The 15,956-nt window shown below is 50.3% G+C and overlaps 1 protein-coding gene across 1 annotated transcript in view; it reads right to left on the bottom strand.

Annotated features, from left to right (window-relative positions):
* GPC1 (glypican 1) overlaps positions 1-15,956 on the bottom strand; it is a 191,824-nt gene that overhangs the window by 5,954 nt on the left and 169,914 nt on the right. Inside the window, exons 4-5 of the mRNA XM_057374252.1 lie at positions 3,982-4,147; positions 1,857-1,987 (exon numbers count right to left, since the gene is read on the bottom strand). Of these exons, the coding sequence (XP_057230235.1) occupies positions 1,857-1,987; positions 3,982-4,147 (297 nt within the window). The remainder of the gene's footprint in view (positions 1-1,856; positions 1,988-3,981; positions 4,148-15,956) is intronic.

Genomic DNA, 15,956 nt, shown 5'->3' with positions numbered 1-15,956 from the left:
AGCTCTCCAGGACAGGGGCTCCTGTAGCAGCTCCAGCAGTGTGGTACCAAGGCAAACCTTTTGCCAAAACCCTTCAGGTGAGAAATGCAAATTACTGCTGGACCAAACACACCTTCTGCAGACTGAGGGGGTCAACAGTCTCCTGAATAATGAGAGCAAATAGGTGTTTGCAGCCTGTGATAGCTCCTGCTGCCTGAAATCCATGAGAGCCACAGGGAGAAAGAGGAGTGTGAGGAAGCAGGGAGAGTGCTCCCTGCTGCCCTGAATACAAGGCTCAGTACCACAGGTGCTTCTTTCCAGTTTGTGTCTTACTGCACTGTGAATAAATGACTTTATGGAATGAGAGATCTGAGACTCTGCCATGGGGTGAACCAGTGAGACCTGGTCAGGCTGAGAGTGGGGAGTGCAGGAGTCAAGCAGGGACCCGTGGGGTTGTGACCCACCACTCTTAGGGGCTGCAGTCCCAGCAGTGACAGTCTCTGCTGGTGGGAGTGGGACTGCCAGAGTGCCTCTGACYGGTCAGACTGGGAGGTTACCTGCACCACAGTGCTCTTGGCCTGGCTCATGTTTGAAGCCTTCAGCTACAGCCCAACCTGCTGCCCTTGGCTCTGTGAGGGGAGATGGCCAGGACTAGCCTGGGACAGTCCCAAACTCAGCTGACAATGACACCCTTCATCTGATGGCTTTGCCATGCTCAGAAACAGAGCTCAGGGCTTTTGCAGCTCCTGCCCTCTGCTATCTGTGCCACCAGCAAAGAGTGCTCCATTCACCTGGTCACCAGGTCATACTGAGGAGCCTATCAAACATTTGGTTGCTCCAATCAAATCCCAGTTAGACTATTTAGCCCTTTTTACTTCACCAGATTTACTGTATTCCCCTTGGAATCACCTTTCTTTGCAGATGATGCTATGTTTTCCCACATCATGGATTTGCTTTTATGTGGAAAGCCTCAATCTCACCTAACAGGGGAAAAAAGAACATGGCCTTTCATGTCAGAAAAGAAACCTAACCCACTATTTGGATGCATGCTCCTGTTAGTGCTTTGATGTGTGCCAGTGAACTCCTGTYTGCCAAGCAATACTTCTGGCCCTTCCCTTATCCAAAACCCAGTCAGGACCTGTCTGCTTCTTTCATCTGCATCTCTGCCCTGACTGTGGSATAGCTGCAGGACCTGGGGAGTGTCTGGGCAAAAGGCAGCCCCTGGAGGGCTGCTTTTGTTCCCAAAGCTTCTCTTACCTGCAGCTATAGAGGTGATTGTGKTTAAGTGGATAAATATACTAAAAATAGAAGACCAACAGAAGAGACCTTCATGATACATACTTCTTGAAGACAGGTGAGCCTCAGGAGAGGCTCAGTTTGTACTGTCCAGATGGACTGCCAGATTGCAACTCTGTCCCACAGTACAACCTGATAGCCCAGTGTTTGTACTGCAGAACATCCCCTGAGGCAGGTTAAAGCAGCTGCCTCCTGTCTCTGGGGAATGTGCACTTTCTGTAAATGCYTCAGCTCAGCCAAAACATCTCAAACTCTTCAGCACAGAGGCCCCTGACAGCAAATGGCACATGGCCTCCCCCTGYCACTGCAGTCCCACCTCCTGTGCTGTACACAAAGGGGGCTGGCTGCATGTGGCAGGGAGCAGCAGGAATATTGCCCTTCCCAATACAGGGCAGTATTTGGAAACACCTGCAAGGGTTTTGGCTGTGTCAGATGGGTGGTGGGAAACAAAGGTAAGTTATCACTAAAAGAGTAGGCATTTGCTCTCTTTCACTCTTCATCCTCCAGTTCAGCTGAACAGTGGGCACAAAAAGCAGTTGCACATGATGTGTCCTCAGCCAGGCCCAGGCACACACTTTTACCTTGCTTGTGATGGAATCTTTGTTTTCCTGCAGGTTGGAAATGGCTTCAGAGATCCTCATGTGAAGGGTTCCTATGACAGTGTCCACGTTGTAGGGTCCATCAATGCGATCAGCCACCCCGATCAGGGAATCTGTGAAACAAGGCAGGGACAGCTCTCATCATCACACTCTGGGCCAGCCAAGGTAAAGATCATGCTCCTGCTGAGTGGGAGAAGCTGCTGAGCCCTTGGCAGGTCTCCTCCTTGGGAGACACCTCTCCATTTTCACTGCTGCCCACGTGCATCCTTGTTTTCCTAACTTTATGTAAGCAAAGCCACTCTCTGTGTYAGAGGAGCCTCCTGTAAATGGTAAATGCACTTTGGGTACAATGTGCACCCAAAGAAACCAGCATTTCCCTGGGTGATACAGAAGGGAAACCCAGAAAACTGGGGCAGAATTATCAAGAAACACACAGCAATACTTGGCCCTCACCTTCCTGACTCAGAGCATGTCTTCACCAAAGCATTGCAGCCAGTGGAATGTGGGAAAAATGGGGTCAATAAGRTGCCAGAGGTAGTGGATGTGGGAAATAGCTTCTGTGGCAGTGAAGGAGTCAGAAAAGGTGTAATTMTTCTCACCTTCCCCTCTGGAAGGACAACAGCCAGGGAAATATCAAGCTGTACAGGTAGAGAAGCAGACCAGTATGGCCACAGCTAACTGATAAACAGGACAGCACTGACTGAGGGCTGCCTCTTGCTCTCAGCTCCTCTTGGAAAGCTCTGATGTCCAAGCACTCCCATCTGGCCTGGAAGTTCCTGCCTGAGTGGCAGCTTTGGGACTGGGCCTTACAAAGAATTACCAATCTCTGCCTATCTCCAGAGACAATTTTCAACACTCCAGCTGGGTCTGAAGGAAGGACAGTCTATATGCCCTCAATATATGGGGGTAAATTTTGGTGACTTTTTTAGTATTCTGGAAAATAAAATCTCCTGCAACACTGAAAAGGTTGCAGTTTAGCTTTGCTGCCACCCAGGGGCTGTGGTGTCATCTTTGAGACTGTATTTCTGACAAATAGTGTCTTGCAGAGGCACTAATTTTGAGATGCAGATATTTAAATCAAAGGCTACAAATTATAATTGAACCGCTTACTATAAAAATATCCCTTAATTCAATCTGCCCTAATTTGTCAAACTGGAAGAGTAACTCTGTATTTAGCATAACAAAATCATATCTGGCTACACAGAAGGGCCTGGAGAAGGGTGAAGGATGGACAACAGCAGCAAACTGCTGCCTTTGACTACACGTTTTGCACCCATCCTTGATCGATTTGTGACCTCTGACACTGAAATGTACAACTGCAATTTGAAAGAAGCTCCAATTTCCTCCTGGCTGTCACCCCCTGACAGAGTCTTGTGGGAAGAGGAAGCCAGAATAAGTGCAGAATGCACACGGAATTGCTTCCCTGTCAATCAAGGAAAGCTGCACAGTGACGTTTGAGGAGACAGGCCGTCATCCTGCCAGGAGAGTGACAGAAACAGTTGGCTGGCTCTGGTCACAAAGGCCAAAGGGAGAGTCCCTGGGGAAGGGACTATTCCTGCCCCTCCTTTTCAGCAGCCCCCCAGTCTCTCATGGGGAGTGTTTCCAGTTAGCCGTGGTACAGCTGGCCCGGGCACCTCTCCAGCAGCGCCCCGGCCTCGCCCTGCTGTGCCTCTGTCTTTATTCTGCMGTGTCCCTCGAGTGGCAGGTGACACTCCTTGAACTTCAGCAGGGTTGTTGTTAACAGCAGCACATGCCAACCCTGAGCCAGCCTGCTGGGCTGCAGCTGGGAGGTGAGCTGGCAACTCTGCTGGCCAGGCAGTGGGTGCCAAAGCAAGGGAAAAAAAGGCCAAGCCCAAGCCCATCGCCTCTGGTGCCTTCCCTAAGCCCAGACAATCACCAAGGCTCCCTCAGTCTCAGCTCACCCCAGCTGTGCCTGTACAGTGTGAGGGAGAAAGAGGAGCCTGAGTGATGCTCTGTGGGTGTACTGGGAGCTTTACCATCGCAAAYAACTCCCCTGAGCCGCCACCATCCTCTTCACTCTCCAAACAGCCTCAGAGAGTTGCAAGGGGAGGGGCAGCTGTGCTGCAGCAGAGAAAGGCCCTCTTACCCATCAGGTACTTCCACTCGGTGCTGAGGTCAGCCTGGTTGGCCAGGCAGCCCTTCACGACGTTCAGGCAGTAGTTGTTGCACGGCTTCACGCTGGACATGCCCCGGCAGTGCGGGCAGTACATCAGCTTCATGATGGCACGAGTGCACTCGTGGCTGAGGGACACCTGGGGAGAGAGCCACAGTCAGGCACAGACAGCTCAGGGGACACGGGGTGAGCTCAGGGAGCTTGCTGTGATCTGAGAGGTACATGGACCAGGAAAAGCCACTTCCCCTCTCACTGCCCCTCCTTCCCCACACTCTTCCTCAGGTGTCACTCCTGTTGGAGGSACAGGACCTCTGGGGCAGCTGCCACTTCCTCAGGCTGTGTTTGAACGCAGACTTCTGGGAAAAACCTGYGAGTGAGGACCGCCCTCCTTCCAGCCAGGTCTGGTGGCCACACGGACAGCTCGGGCTGTCCACCAGCTGTAACCTTGACCCCAAAAGGGTGCACATGTGCCCCTGGAGCCCCTGCCATCAGGGAGGCACCCCTGCCACCACCGTGCCCCTTCTGCAAGGGTCTGCTGCCACTGTCCTGCAGACACAGGTGTCCCACACAAACTGCATCTCCAGCTTTCTGAGGGGATGCACARTGGGGCCCTGGACACAGAACCTTTGGAAAGGAGAACAGTCTTGGGGAAAAACATGCACAATTCCAAAATGATGGGCAATTGAGAGCACTTGACACTGGGAAGTGATTGCTGTCTGTGAGCACTCCAGGAACTGCAGGCAGCTGGTGACCTGGGCCRAGCCACGCTGTGCCAGCAGCTCCCAGGCCCTGCACGTGCAGCCAGGGCTTTGAAGAGCTGACTCTGGAGGTGGCTCTGGCACCTTTAGTTAAACCTCTCTGGTGCCATAAGCACAGAGCCAGCACAGGTGCAGAGCCCAGAGAGCAGGGCCACAGCCTCAGCAGCACATCAGTGTCCCCCAGCCCATCAGCCAGGGGCCAGTGTCCCCCCAGCTGCCATGGGCAAGGGCTGGCAGTGCACTGAGGGGTGAATAACAGCCTGGCAGACCCTGCAGGCATGCTGGCAGAGCTCTGTGCTCTCCTCTTGTTGCTAAAGTGTTTTCTCTTTTGTGGTGCTTTTCAATCTTTGCTCAGATCCATTTGCAATTCCCYTGTAAATCTTTTWAAATCATTTACAAAASAAAAAATTAATGTCTGTATGAAGTCTCCCTTGGTTCCAGAAACTTGACATTCACAAGGAGCCCGGAGGAGAGAAAAGTGATATAAGGGGTAAATTCTGAAAGGAAAAATCCCTGGGCTTCCAGTTGCAGCTGCAATGCTGAGAACTGCTACAATCTTTTTACTACTTGTGAAAAATACTTTGAATGTGGCCTTCTGGGGGACTACACAAAGATTCAGCTCTGAGGTACCCTTGGGAGAGTGCAAACATGCTGASCCCACTATCAGAGGTTGTGAGAGAACACCCCTAAGCTTCCCCCCTCCTGAAAWGGCCTGTGGGGTAGTAAAGCTTGGAAAACATGCTGGATGGTGCTGAGGCTTCACTGGGCAGAAATGCACTAAAATAACCTTGTGAGAACCTTCAGGATGAGGACAAAAATTKTTAAGTCTCGGAGAGAGAACCCACACAGAACCTGCTTCCCTGCCCTGGCAGCCCAAAGAAGCCTTGAGATGACTGTGGATAAACCTGTGTCCCACGGTGGCCAGAGGGGCTGAGCCTGGCAGGAGCCCCCCACACACCAAGGCTCCCCTCAGTTTCCTGGGCCAGCTTTTGGTCCCTGTGCTGGGCCAGCTCCTGCAGGCACAGCCCGGCTGCCATGTGGCTGTGCCGCCAGGAGATGGAGGCTCCATCCTGCWGCACTGCACAATGCCACACTTCATCACAGGAGAAACTGAGAGGCCACCGCTGTCTCCTGCCTCAGCAATGAAACAAAGCAGAGGGACGGGCAAACAAAAGAATCATTTATTTTTCATCTGAGAGTTTAAATAACCATGGCTGAATAGTGACTGAAAAGACACCAGGGAAGAGCATGGTGCATGTTAGCACAGGCTGTAGCTCCAGACTTTCCAAAACCAGAGCACTCACACAAAAAGCAGGGAGGCTTTTTGATGGGAAAGGAGCTGTGACCTCCCCTTCCCAGGCAGAATCTTGTGGCCTGCACAGGCCATCAGCTCCTGAACACAAGTTTGATCCTGTGCTTTACTGGCACAGCCCGTCACTGCTTATCCCAGCTTATCCAGCCGTGGCCATAAAGCAYTGTCACCTCTCACTGCACCAACTGGGACCTGTGGCACAGGTGAGTCCTGAAATGTGGGACATTCCACAGCATTGATGGGAACCAGGGAGCAGGCAGATCATTTGCYTTTACCCACACACTCCCTGGTTGCACTGTGCACACTTGGGAGCGGTGAGAGCTGAAGTGCTCTRGAGAACAGGAGCATAATGGGGCCTGCAGGAAGCACCCCTGAGGTGGTGTGGGCAGCACCCCGAGGCAGAGGACAGCCACCAGAARCAAGGACACAAAGCTACTGATACCCTGCCAGAGCTTGTGGGGTCACTGAAAGAGGCAAGAGACAGATCAAGGCTCAGAAAAGCATCTCCAAGATGTTTAAAGTACGGTGTAAATTCAGCCCTGCACCAGAACTACGTGGGTGACCACAGCGATGCTGTACTCCAGYGAAGCTTGTGGCAGGGCACTCACTGCTGCTTGCAGAATCTGTTCTGGCCTCAGCATTTTGTGCCAGAAAGGACTCACATACCCTGAGCTCAGCACTCCTGCACCCACAGAAGAGTGACCATGCAGGGCCAGCCGTGCCCAGCCACCACACAGAGCTGTGGGAGGGCAGTGCCTGCTCCATGAGCCCTCTGGGGAGTGTAGGCACCGTGCTGCAGAGAGCTGCTGCTGTCCCATCTCCCTGAGACCTCCCCATGCCACTGCCACCAGCCACCAGCCACACCATCAGCAGCCACACCGACTGCCACCAGCCCCACCGCCTGTGTCCRTGCCCGTGCAGCCCCTGTGAGCTGCTGCCACCTGCCTTGGGGCAGTGGGTGCAGGCAACAACAGTGCCCGAGGCTCAGTTTCAACTCCTGAGGATGTGGGAGGAAAAAAAAGCTACTTCTGCACCTCAGTAAGGAACACTTAGAGCATTAGCTCAGTAAGGATAGCTCAGTAAGGATGCCAGAGGGAGCTGTGTGTGCACTGGCAGCCTGTCCCTATTGCAAGGTGGCTTTGTCTCCTGGAGGACAGTGGAGTGTCCCATGGCCCAGGAATGGGGAGCTTGGCCCTGYTCCCTGTCCCACAGCCTCCTCTGAAGATGAGCAGGTGACCATCCATCACCAGCCATTGCTCTGTTGAATTTGGCAGGTGCCAAGTGTTCAACCTAAGCTCTTGGCAGAAAGGATAAATRATTTTTTTGCAGGTGCATGACACCAGGCTCCACTCCCTTTCCCYAGAGAATGACTCCAGCCTCTCCTGTTGGCAGCAGCAGTCCTTTGGCACAGGCAGGCTGATGAGGTGAAATGAGAAGGATGAGAGAATAGGAAGAGGAATCACATAGAACATTCTCTCTGTGTTTTGCTTGGCCAGAGCTCCATTTCTCACTGTTCCACCCAGCCCATGGACTACTGCTTCACACAGGGCAGAGGAGAATGAGGGCTTCGGGCTACCAGAACCCCTCCCAGCCCTGATCCTGCACCACCCCTTTGAGGGACTTGCAGCATATTAAGGAACAGAGTTCTTCTAACATCTCTAAGTCCTCATGGAATAGTTTGCTAAAGTTAGCTTCCAGGCTTTTTTCATCAATGCTGTATCCACACAGGGGAATCCCAGCCCCAGCCAGGAGGGGTTGAGCTTCCTTCCCAGGATATGGATCCAACAATACAAGCAGGGAGTGCTACAGATGTCCTGCCTGCTCTCTTGGGAACAGACAGCTCCAGCAGTGACACTGGGGAGAGGAGCTTCTCGAGTTGGAATTGTGGGGACACCCACCCTCTCCCCACAGCTCCTGCCAGATGAACACCCCGTCCCTCAGTGAGAGTGAGGCACTTTCTCCAGGCTGGCAAAGGCAAGAATGACCTCCAACTACATCCTGAGACATTGTCACCTCCTAGTGCTTCTGCTTTCACCCCTCAGCCTTCAAAAGAACCCAAAACATTGAGTTAACCCCTTCCCAACAGCCAGTGGGTGCCAGGTAAGACCTGCCAGAGAGTCCCTGCAGCTCCCCAGCACAGACCTGCAACAACTGATGGATCCATGGGCAACATCCATTCACCACAGCTGGCCTGAGGGCACGAGCATGCAAACTCCTGCAGATGGAGTGAAACCTGACAGAATCGTTTCAGCTTTAACTGATCTGGCACAGCATGAAGACGGTACATGACAACATTTGATTTCTCTAAGTACCAGAAACCCGGCCCAGCCTGTGGCTGGTTCTCCTTTAAGGACACTTTAGTGGCACCTATAATCTTTTCTTAGCTCAGTGACCTAGAAACTGCATTAAGATGTCAMGAGAACATGCACAATACAGTGGAGAAACCATTTCCCAAGAATCTGAAAAAAAGATTATTATTATTGAGAGATATGGCTTGGAGCCAGGGCACTCATTCAGTTGTCAGAGGTATAAATAAAGATGCAAAATAAAGCTAAGCTCAGCTTAAAAATACATTGATTGTACGTCACTGCTCAGCTAAAATCCACATACTCTATTCTGATCACAGTGACATCCACGGGTACAGTTCTTTGAAGTGTAAGCCCAGTGATGAAGTGATAAGGAAAAAATGTTATCTTCAAAGATACACCCAATATAGGGGACAAATCTTATTGGGCAATAAATAATTTTAATTAAAACTACTTTACAGCTGGGGATTCAGTAGCAGCAATGAGGTAATGCAAGCGGAACAGGTGGCTGYCTCATAAAAAGCCCCGCTGCACCACAAGCAGTGACATTTCAAGGAGGCCCTCAGCAGGTACTACCCTGGGACTGTGCTTGCAGCAAGAGCTTAGCTCTGTGCTTTTCCATGCGCCTCTCCAAAGCCTCCTGTGTCCCTGCTCTGTATGTGGAGACACCCAACCAGATGGGAATTGCTGGAGGCAAGTGCTCTGCTGGAGCCRAGGACCTTTGCAGCCCCTGCTGCCTCAAGCCCTGGCGCTGGAGCTCATCACCGGTTCTTTGAGCTGGGATTTGCCRTGTGACTCCTGGGCACGGCGTTTGCTCAGCAATTGGTGCASAACRGRCACGTGCRGAGATAATTTGACAGARAATTGAGAACACATMACTCTCTATTCAGAGTGGCATTGGYTTCCTTAATTTTTCCTCCTCCTGAGCAATGTTTAAATCAATTACAGTAAAATTAATGACTTTCACAAGCCATTTACAGAGAGGATGGGCTGGGGGATTAGTCACTAACTGGGTTCCTTGCCACCCCCCCAGTCAATTTAGAAAACATTCAGTGTGAAAGGCTTCTAACAAAAAAAAGACTCCTGCAACATACTTCATTCATATGCTTTCCAAGCAGAGAATCACAGAAACACAGGAGGCTTGAGGATTACAAGAAGTCACCAACTCTCTCTTTGTACTTCAGGAGAGCAAAGCTGCACTTCACTGGACTTGAACATAACTTTAGAAAAGCTATAAACTTTCTGATTTTCCGAACAGCACCTACTGATCTGGAGACCTCTTTTTGCAGAGTAAGACTTGCTGTGAGAGAGGGTGCAATTCCTCCTGATCCTGGACCTYGCTGAATCTGCATCAGTGGGAGGGTTTTTAGTCTTCTGGACTGGAATCTTGTTTGACAGGTCTCATACAAGGACAGAGACRGCAAAGAGGAGAGGCATTTTCTGTCATTACCCAAATGTCTAGTGCTTGGAAAATATTCAAAGCTTCAAAAATACTCTGAGTAATATCAGGGCATAAAAGACTGTGGAAATGATGATCTGACTCACACACAGCTAAAAGCTGCTATACCCTCCTCATTCCAAAAAACATTTCTTTATCTAAGAAATTATTTCCTGAAAAGGTGTCTGAAGTACCAAAGTGTAGGATACAGAAAATGTGGCCTCAGGGAACTGCAGCCAAAGAGGCACTAGCACTGGGACCAGCTCTGTACRTCACATCCAGGAGTTACAGGGTCTTTGATCAAGCAACCATCCTTCCTCCCCACTCCAGCTTCCCGAGCACTGCAGAAAAGTTGAGCTTTAGGAAGCTCAAAAAGTCCTGGATAATCCTTCCAGCAGTGGCAGCACCAAGCTCCCACCAGAGCAGCACAGTGAGTTTGGGCTGTGCATCTCCTCTCAGGCACAGCCCGGCTCCGGACACTTTCCAGGCATGAGAGTGACACCATGGCTGGTGGCAGGGCTCCTCTGTGCCCATCAGGAGATGGCCACCTCCTCTGGCACCCAGAAGCTGCAGCCTAGCTGCAGATGCTGCTTTTGAAGTGCTGCCTTCAAACAAAGGAAAGGGAAAACAAAAAAAAGCCAGTAAAAAAGCATCACCCAACCCCAAATCCTTTCTCCTTTTGAAGCTTGGCTTAAAAGCAAATGAGAACCTGCAGCCTAGTTGCAATGTGACAGGAGTCCTCGGCCTTCAGGGGCCTTTAAGTACATCTGAAAGGCATTTAACACCAATAAAATAAGTTGAGCTCTTGCCGGTATTTTTCCTACCCCCTTCTCCCCTTGCACATTCCCTYCAGGCTGCTGTGAGCCATCTGTGCCTTGCTTCTCAGGGGAAGCAGGGTTAGGTAGAGCAGAGAGATTTGGGGATTGAGAGAGAGGCCTGGGTGACAACTGCAGGCTGCAGGAAGTGCTGTCACACCCCCACATCCCCCCTGGATTGTCACGGGCAGGTCAGCTGGTGAWGGGACAAAGCTGAGCTGGTCCTTAAACCTGCTGGTGGAAGTGTTGTTCTGTGGGCTCTATTCCCCCTAAAATTCTTTCCCAGGGGAGTATGAGGGTGGCCTGCAGGGAGCTCTCTGTGGTGTGGTGTTGGTGTTTCCCACACCAACCATGCCCCTGCCCTGTGGCTGCTCTCCCATTCCCTTCCTGGCTCTCATCTCTGAGGAGCAGTGCAGACCCAAGGTGGGCACCGGGACCTGTGGTTTTGGTCTGATGTGGGGTTGGTTGGGATGAAACAAAATACCTCCAGATGTGTCAGATATCTGTCAAAACATGCCTGCACTGACTGTCAGGAATGTTTTCCCAGGCAGAAGGCCTTGCTRTCTGAATGGCCATTCTCAGCTCCAAAGGCACCAGTTTAACCCAGTRATGTCAGGCAATGGAGGTTTCCAAAGCAAGACAGCAGAGAGCAGGCAGGTCTCACAGGCAGCTGGAGGCAGAAGCACCTACAGCTGGAGACCTCCCAGGGCTGGGGCTGACCCACCACATGGGCAGCTGCAGCTGAGCCATTCCTGACACCCTCTCTTACTTTCTCACGTGAATTTTAAAGGCAGGTGAGAGAAGTTCTGCCAGGTGTGAAAAACTTTCTGGGACAGTGTTTAAGGGAACAGGTCAGCTCTTCAAGCCACAGATYAGGCTGGGGGTGCTGGGAAATGCAGGCTGGTACTCAAAGCCACTCCAATTACTCCAAATCCCTYGGTTGGAATTGTGCAATTGGGATAAAGTTGTCAGAGAGAAGAACAGCAGCTACAAAAACAGGTCAAGCAGAGGAGCRGATCCTGCCAGGCTGGCAGTGAGGAGCACTCCTGAGCTTCCCATGGGATGTTCACGAGCCCAGGAATGGGCTCAGAAAGCCAGCCTGGCTCTCTTTTGGAACAAATCAGCACTCAGAACAGGTTTGTGTTTCACAGGGGAGATGGTCAGCTCCGTGATCAGGGCTACCTGCAATGTGGCCATTTCATGTTGGGAAACATTTCACTTTTACAGACTCCCCATGGAGGGACCCTCAAATATTATGAACAAAACCCAGAAGAGCTGTGATGTTCTTTGCACCTCCACGAATGTTACTGGAAATCAGGGCTACGGTGCTCCCTGCACTGGGCAGTCAGAGCCCAGTTTCTCTGGTGGCAGGAGTGGGAGATGCAGGTGCACCTTGGTCAGTGTGGGGGAGCTGGCGTGGGGAGCACACYCTGCTCCCTCCACCACATGGTCAGCAGCTGCCTTGTGCATGTTTATGCCAACCCTGATGTAATTAGCACCTTGACGTGTGTTAAATGAACCAAGCTTTCCAATTTTTCAGAGTGAAACTCTAAAAGAAACAGCTGCAGGGCTGACAGAAATATGATTCTTTCAAAGTCTAATGAATTGTATAATCACTTCAGTCATTATTTTGCATCTTCCTTCCATAAATGCACAGCCACGAGTCCTTGGAGCACGGTGAGTTTCAAGCCTCGCCAAGCCCATCATTCAAGATCCATCACACAGRCTCACAAAGCTGTCAGGGATCAGAGGCGAGCGGGGCGCAGGCACAGCGTGCTGGGGATGGATTGCTGGGGTCTGGTGGCATAGGCAGGACACGGACATGGGACAGGCACAGGACACAGACAAGGGACACAGACATGGGACAGACACAGATACAGGACAGAGACACAGATACAGGACACAGACATGGGACACAGATACAGGACAGAGACACAGATACAGGACACAGACATGGGACACAGATACAGGACAGAGACACAGCACACAGACACAGCATACAGACACAGGACATAGACATGGGACACAGACACAGATACAGGACACAATCCCAGCATGGTTCAGAGACTCTCCTGCTTTCACCTTACTGTGCTCAGTGCTGCACTGCAGGRAGGCCATGGAGGACGGAGGCTGATGCCAAATCTGTGCCCTTCATGCTCCAGCACACCAGAGCTGCTGTTAGGCCTGAGGCCAGACAGACTGCCTGGGTTCAGCCCTGCCAGCCCAGCAGCCAAACGGCCCTTCTGCAGACTCAGGAAAAAAAAAAAAATTAAAATATGAAGGCTGGGATAATCCAGGCAAACTGGGGCAGCAAAACAGGGAGCAGCATTGTCTCCCTCCAGCCAGTGGTGAAGGCACTTGGAGAGGGCAGTGATGATGGCTCCAAAGGTAGCACSCACAGTTAATTGGGAGCATTTATGTCTCTGGATTCCTGTCTAGTACCTAACTGCCTTCAGACATTAAAATGAGAGAGATTCACGTAGATAGACTGCTGTCATGTCCTCTCCCTCCAGAGGAAAATACTGCAAGCCAACACCTGCCTWCTCCACACACTCCCTGCTCTGTTCATTTAACACAGGCATTTCCAGCTGGTACAATTTTCAATCCTTTGAAAAGTAGATTCAATTGACTTTTCACCACCAGGTAAATATGGGAGACATATATTTCCTTGCCTGCATTATTTCTATTCTATTCTGAACACCTATGGGTTTTCATCCCTGAAGGGTTGTGACTGAAACACAATAAGGGATAGAAATACTGGAAAGTAATATGTGAAATACATAAGGATGTGTTCAAGACTGCATGCTTCTCATCCAGCTTGATTTGAATCTATCCAAACAAATTCCAACATTATTGCAAAATTCCTTCCCCAGCTTTACATGCAGCATGGCTGGAAAGGAGCAGTGGTGTGTGTGGGGCTGCTGTACCAAGGTGTTTACAGGATGATGATCCAGAGAGCACAGTCAGTTCAGGGAAAGGGATATTAAGCTCCTGGGTTTGCAGGGGGAATTGGGCTGACTGGAACTYAGATCCAAAATGTTTTCAGCCATGCAATCCCACACACGAACTGCCAAGGACAGCTGGGCAAGAAAACATGAGGCACTTCAGCAGAGGTGACACYTCCCTTGGGAAGGAAGGGCAGGTCCCAGTCACCTTCAAGGTGGCCCAGTCGTGGGCAGGGCTCAGCAGCTGTGCCAGAGGCTACAAGGGGAAAAGGCAGCCAGCACTGCCTGGAGCTGCTGCAGAACCAGTCCCTGAAGGTCAAAGCTTATTTCAGCCTGGAGCCTCACATGGTGCTCACAGGAAGGGGTGTCTCAAGTTCTGCAGGTTCCCACCCCAGGCCTTCAGCCCTCCTTGCCCTCCCCCAGGMCAGCCAGTCCTGCAAAGGATCCCTGTGGCACTCTGCACCCTGGGAATGCTGCTGGGTCTGCAGCACCACAAACCTCTAGCACAGGCACTGAGCAGCTCATTCTTGGAAAGTCTCATCAGTGTTTGCAATGACAGAAAGGAAAATGGAGAAAAAGCCCAGCCTGCTCCAGCAGCTGCTGTTTGTGCCTGCTGTGGGGAGCTGCATCTCTGCACCCTCCCGCCTCCACCACCTGACACCAGCACCTTTGGGACCTGCTGCTTCCTGCTGYCACAGGGAAACTCTGCAGGACACAGACCCACACATGTGCCATGCAAAAACTGCACAGCTCCAAAGCCAGGGCTGGGATAACATCCAGTGACAAGGAAATAAATGTGGGGATGTGAGGGTATTGCCACTCAACACTGCCATGGAACAACACTCTCATAACAGCTATTCACAAACACTAGCACTGTCTTTTCTGGATCAAGAGGAGGCCAATTTAGATAAATGCTTAATACTATTACAGAAGTGAAATCCTTTAAATGAAATAACRTGTTATTTATGGTTGTGTACTTGCTGCTGATGCTCTCAAAAAAGATCAGCCACTGAAAGGATGGAGTTGTGCCACCGAGCACATGGGACCAGAGTTCACTGCTCTTGAGATTCTTTAGCACAATGGTTTTGTAAGCGTGGGAGAAAGATCACATTTTCATTTCATTCAGTAAGAACAATTTTAAGCCTACTTCACCAGAAAAGCAACTGGAAGCTGAAAGACAGAAGTCAAATATRTCCTTTCAAGCTATGGTAAAAAGGGGGTATGAAAAATGGCTGCAATCTTAAAGAACATGAGGACCATACTGTCTTCGTTATGTTATTGACTTGTTGGAAATGTAAAGTATGTTTAGATAAACATTATTTTCCATATGGCTTCAGCATATTCACTTAACCATTAAAAACATTTCTAAAAATTCTATTTTTAGGACTTTTTAATTGGAATTCAGTTCCCAGACAAATGCAGCTTGACCCACCATGTGCTTAAAAATTACTCATATGGTAAATAGGAAAGCTGCCATGTACCTTATACTAACACAAAAGTTTTAAAAAATAAGGCTGAAATGTACTGTAAAACACAGTATTGCTTAAATAAAAATGTACCGATAGCTGACTTCAACTCTCTTAWTTGGTAAAATTAAATACAGGATTTAGTGAAAAAGCTTAAAAAGAAAATCATTATATTTTGTTTCAAACTCAAATGAGAATCAGCCTTAAAAACATCTACTGAGAAAAGGAAATGCAAACAACTATTAAAATCGATTACTTGAGTACATGTTTCTTGCTTATGTGGCTTGTGTTGCTTCACATCAATCTCCACTACCTTGGGGAAACTTAAAATTTAGAAACAAGGACCAACGAAGACCCAGCAAAGGAAAGATTGTCATCATAACTCATTTTCTGACTGATGAGCAAAATTCATTTCATGTTACTTCCTCTCKCTGCCTTTGGAAATGGAACATTACGTCTTTGCTCTCTGTGCTCTGCCCRACAGTCACAGGCTGCCAAGGGGAATTGGAGGACTCCAGACACTCTTTGGCATGCACAGGGCAGCTCTCCTCACATCCATGGCACTGGGGTACCTGAGCAGCCTCAGTGCCCTTCCCAGTGTCCTGCTGCAGACAGGGCCAGCTCTGTCACTGTCCCACGGCTCTCTGTGCAGCAAGACTGACCTAAGAGACCTGAGCAGTGTCACAGCGTGAGCAGCACGGAACGAACCCAGCCAGGGGTACAGCTACTGCTGTTTATCATGCTGAATCTCCCTCAGGGTTTTCTGCTTTTGTTTCTCAACCCTTGCCATTTCTTCTGTCTCAGTTTCACTACCCCCAATCCTGCAGTATTCCAGTTCACCTCCACCACGTCTTTCCCAGGAATGTGTCCTCGCTCTTGCTGTTGAGCACAGCAACTGCTCGCAGCAG

Source organism: Malurus melanocephalus, unplaced genomic scaffold (assembly GCF_030028575.1).
Source record: "Malurus melanocephalus ecotype Western Australia unplaced genomic scaffold, MMel_1.1 scaffold_220, whole genome shotgun sequence".
In the NCBI taxonomy this organism is placed as follows: Eukaryota; Metazoa; Chordata; class Aves; order Passeriformes; family Maluridae; genus Malurus; species Malurus melanocephalus.
Note: the sequence above shows the minus strand (reverse complement) of the source record. Positions and strands in the feature narration are given on the sequence as shown.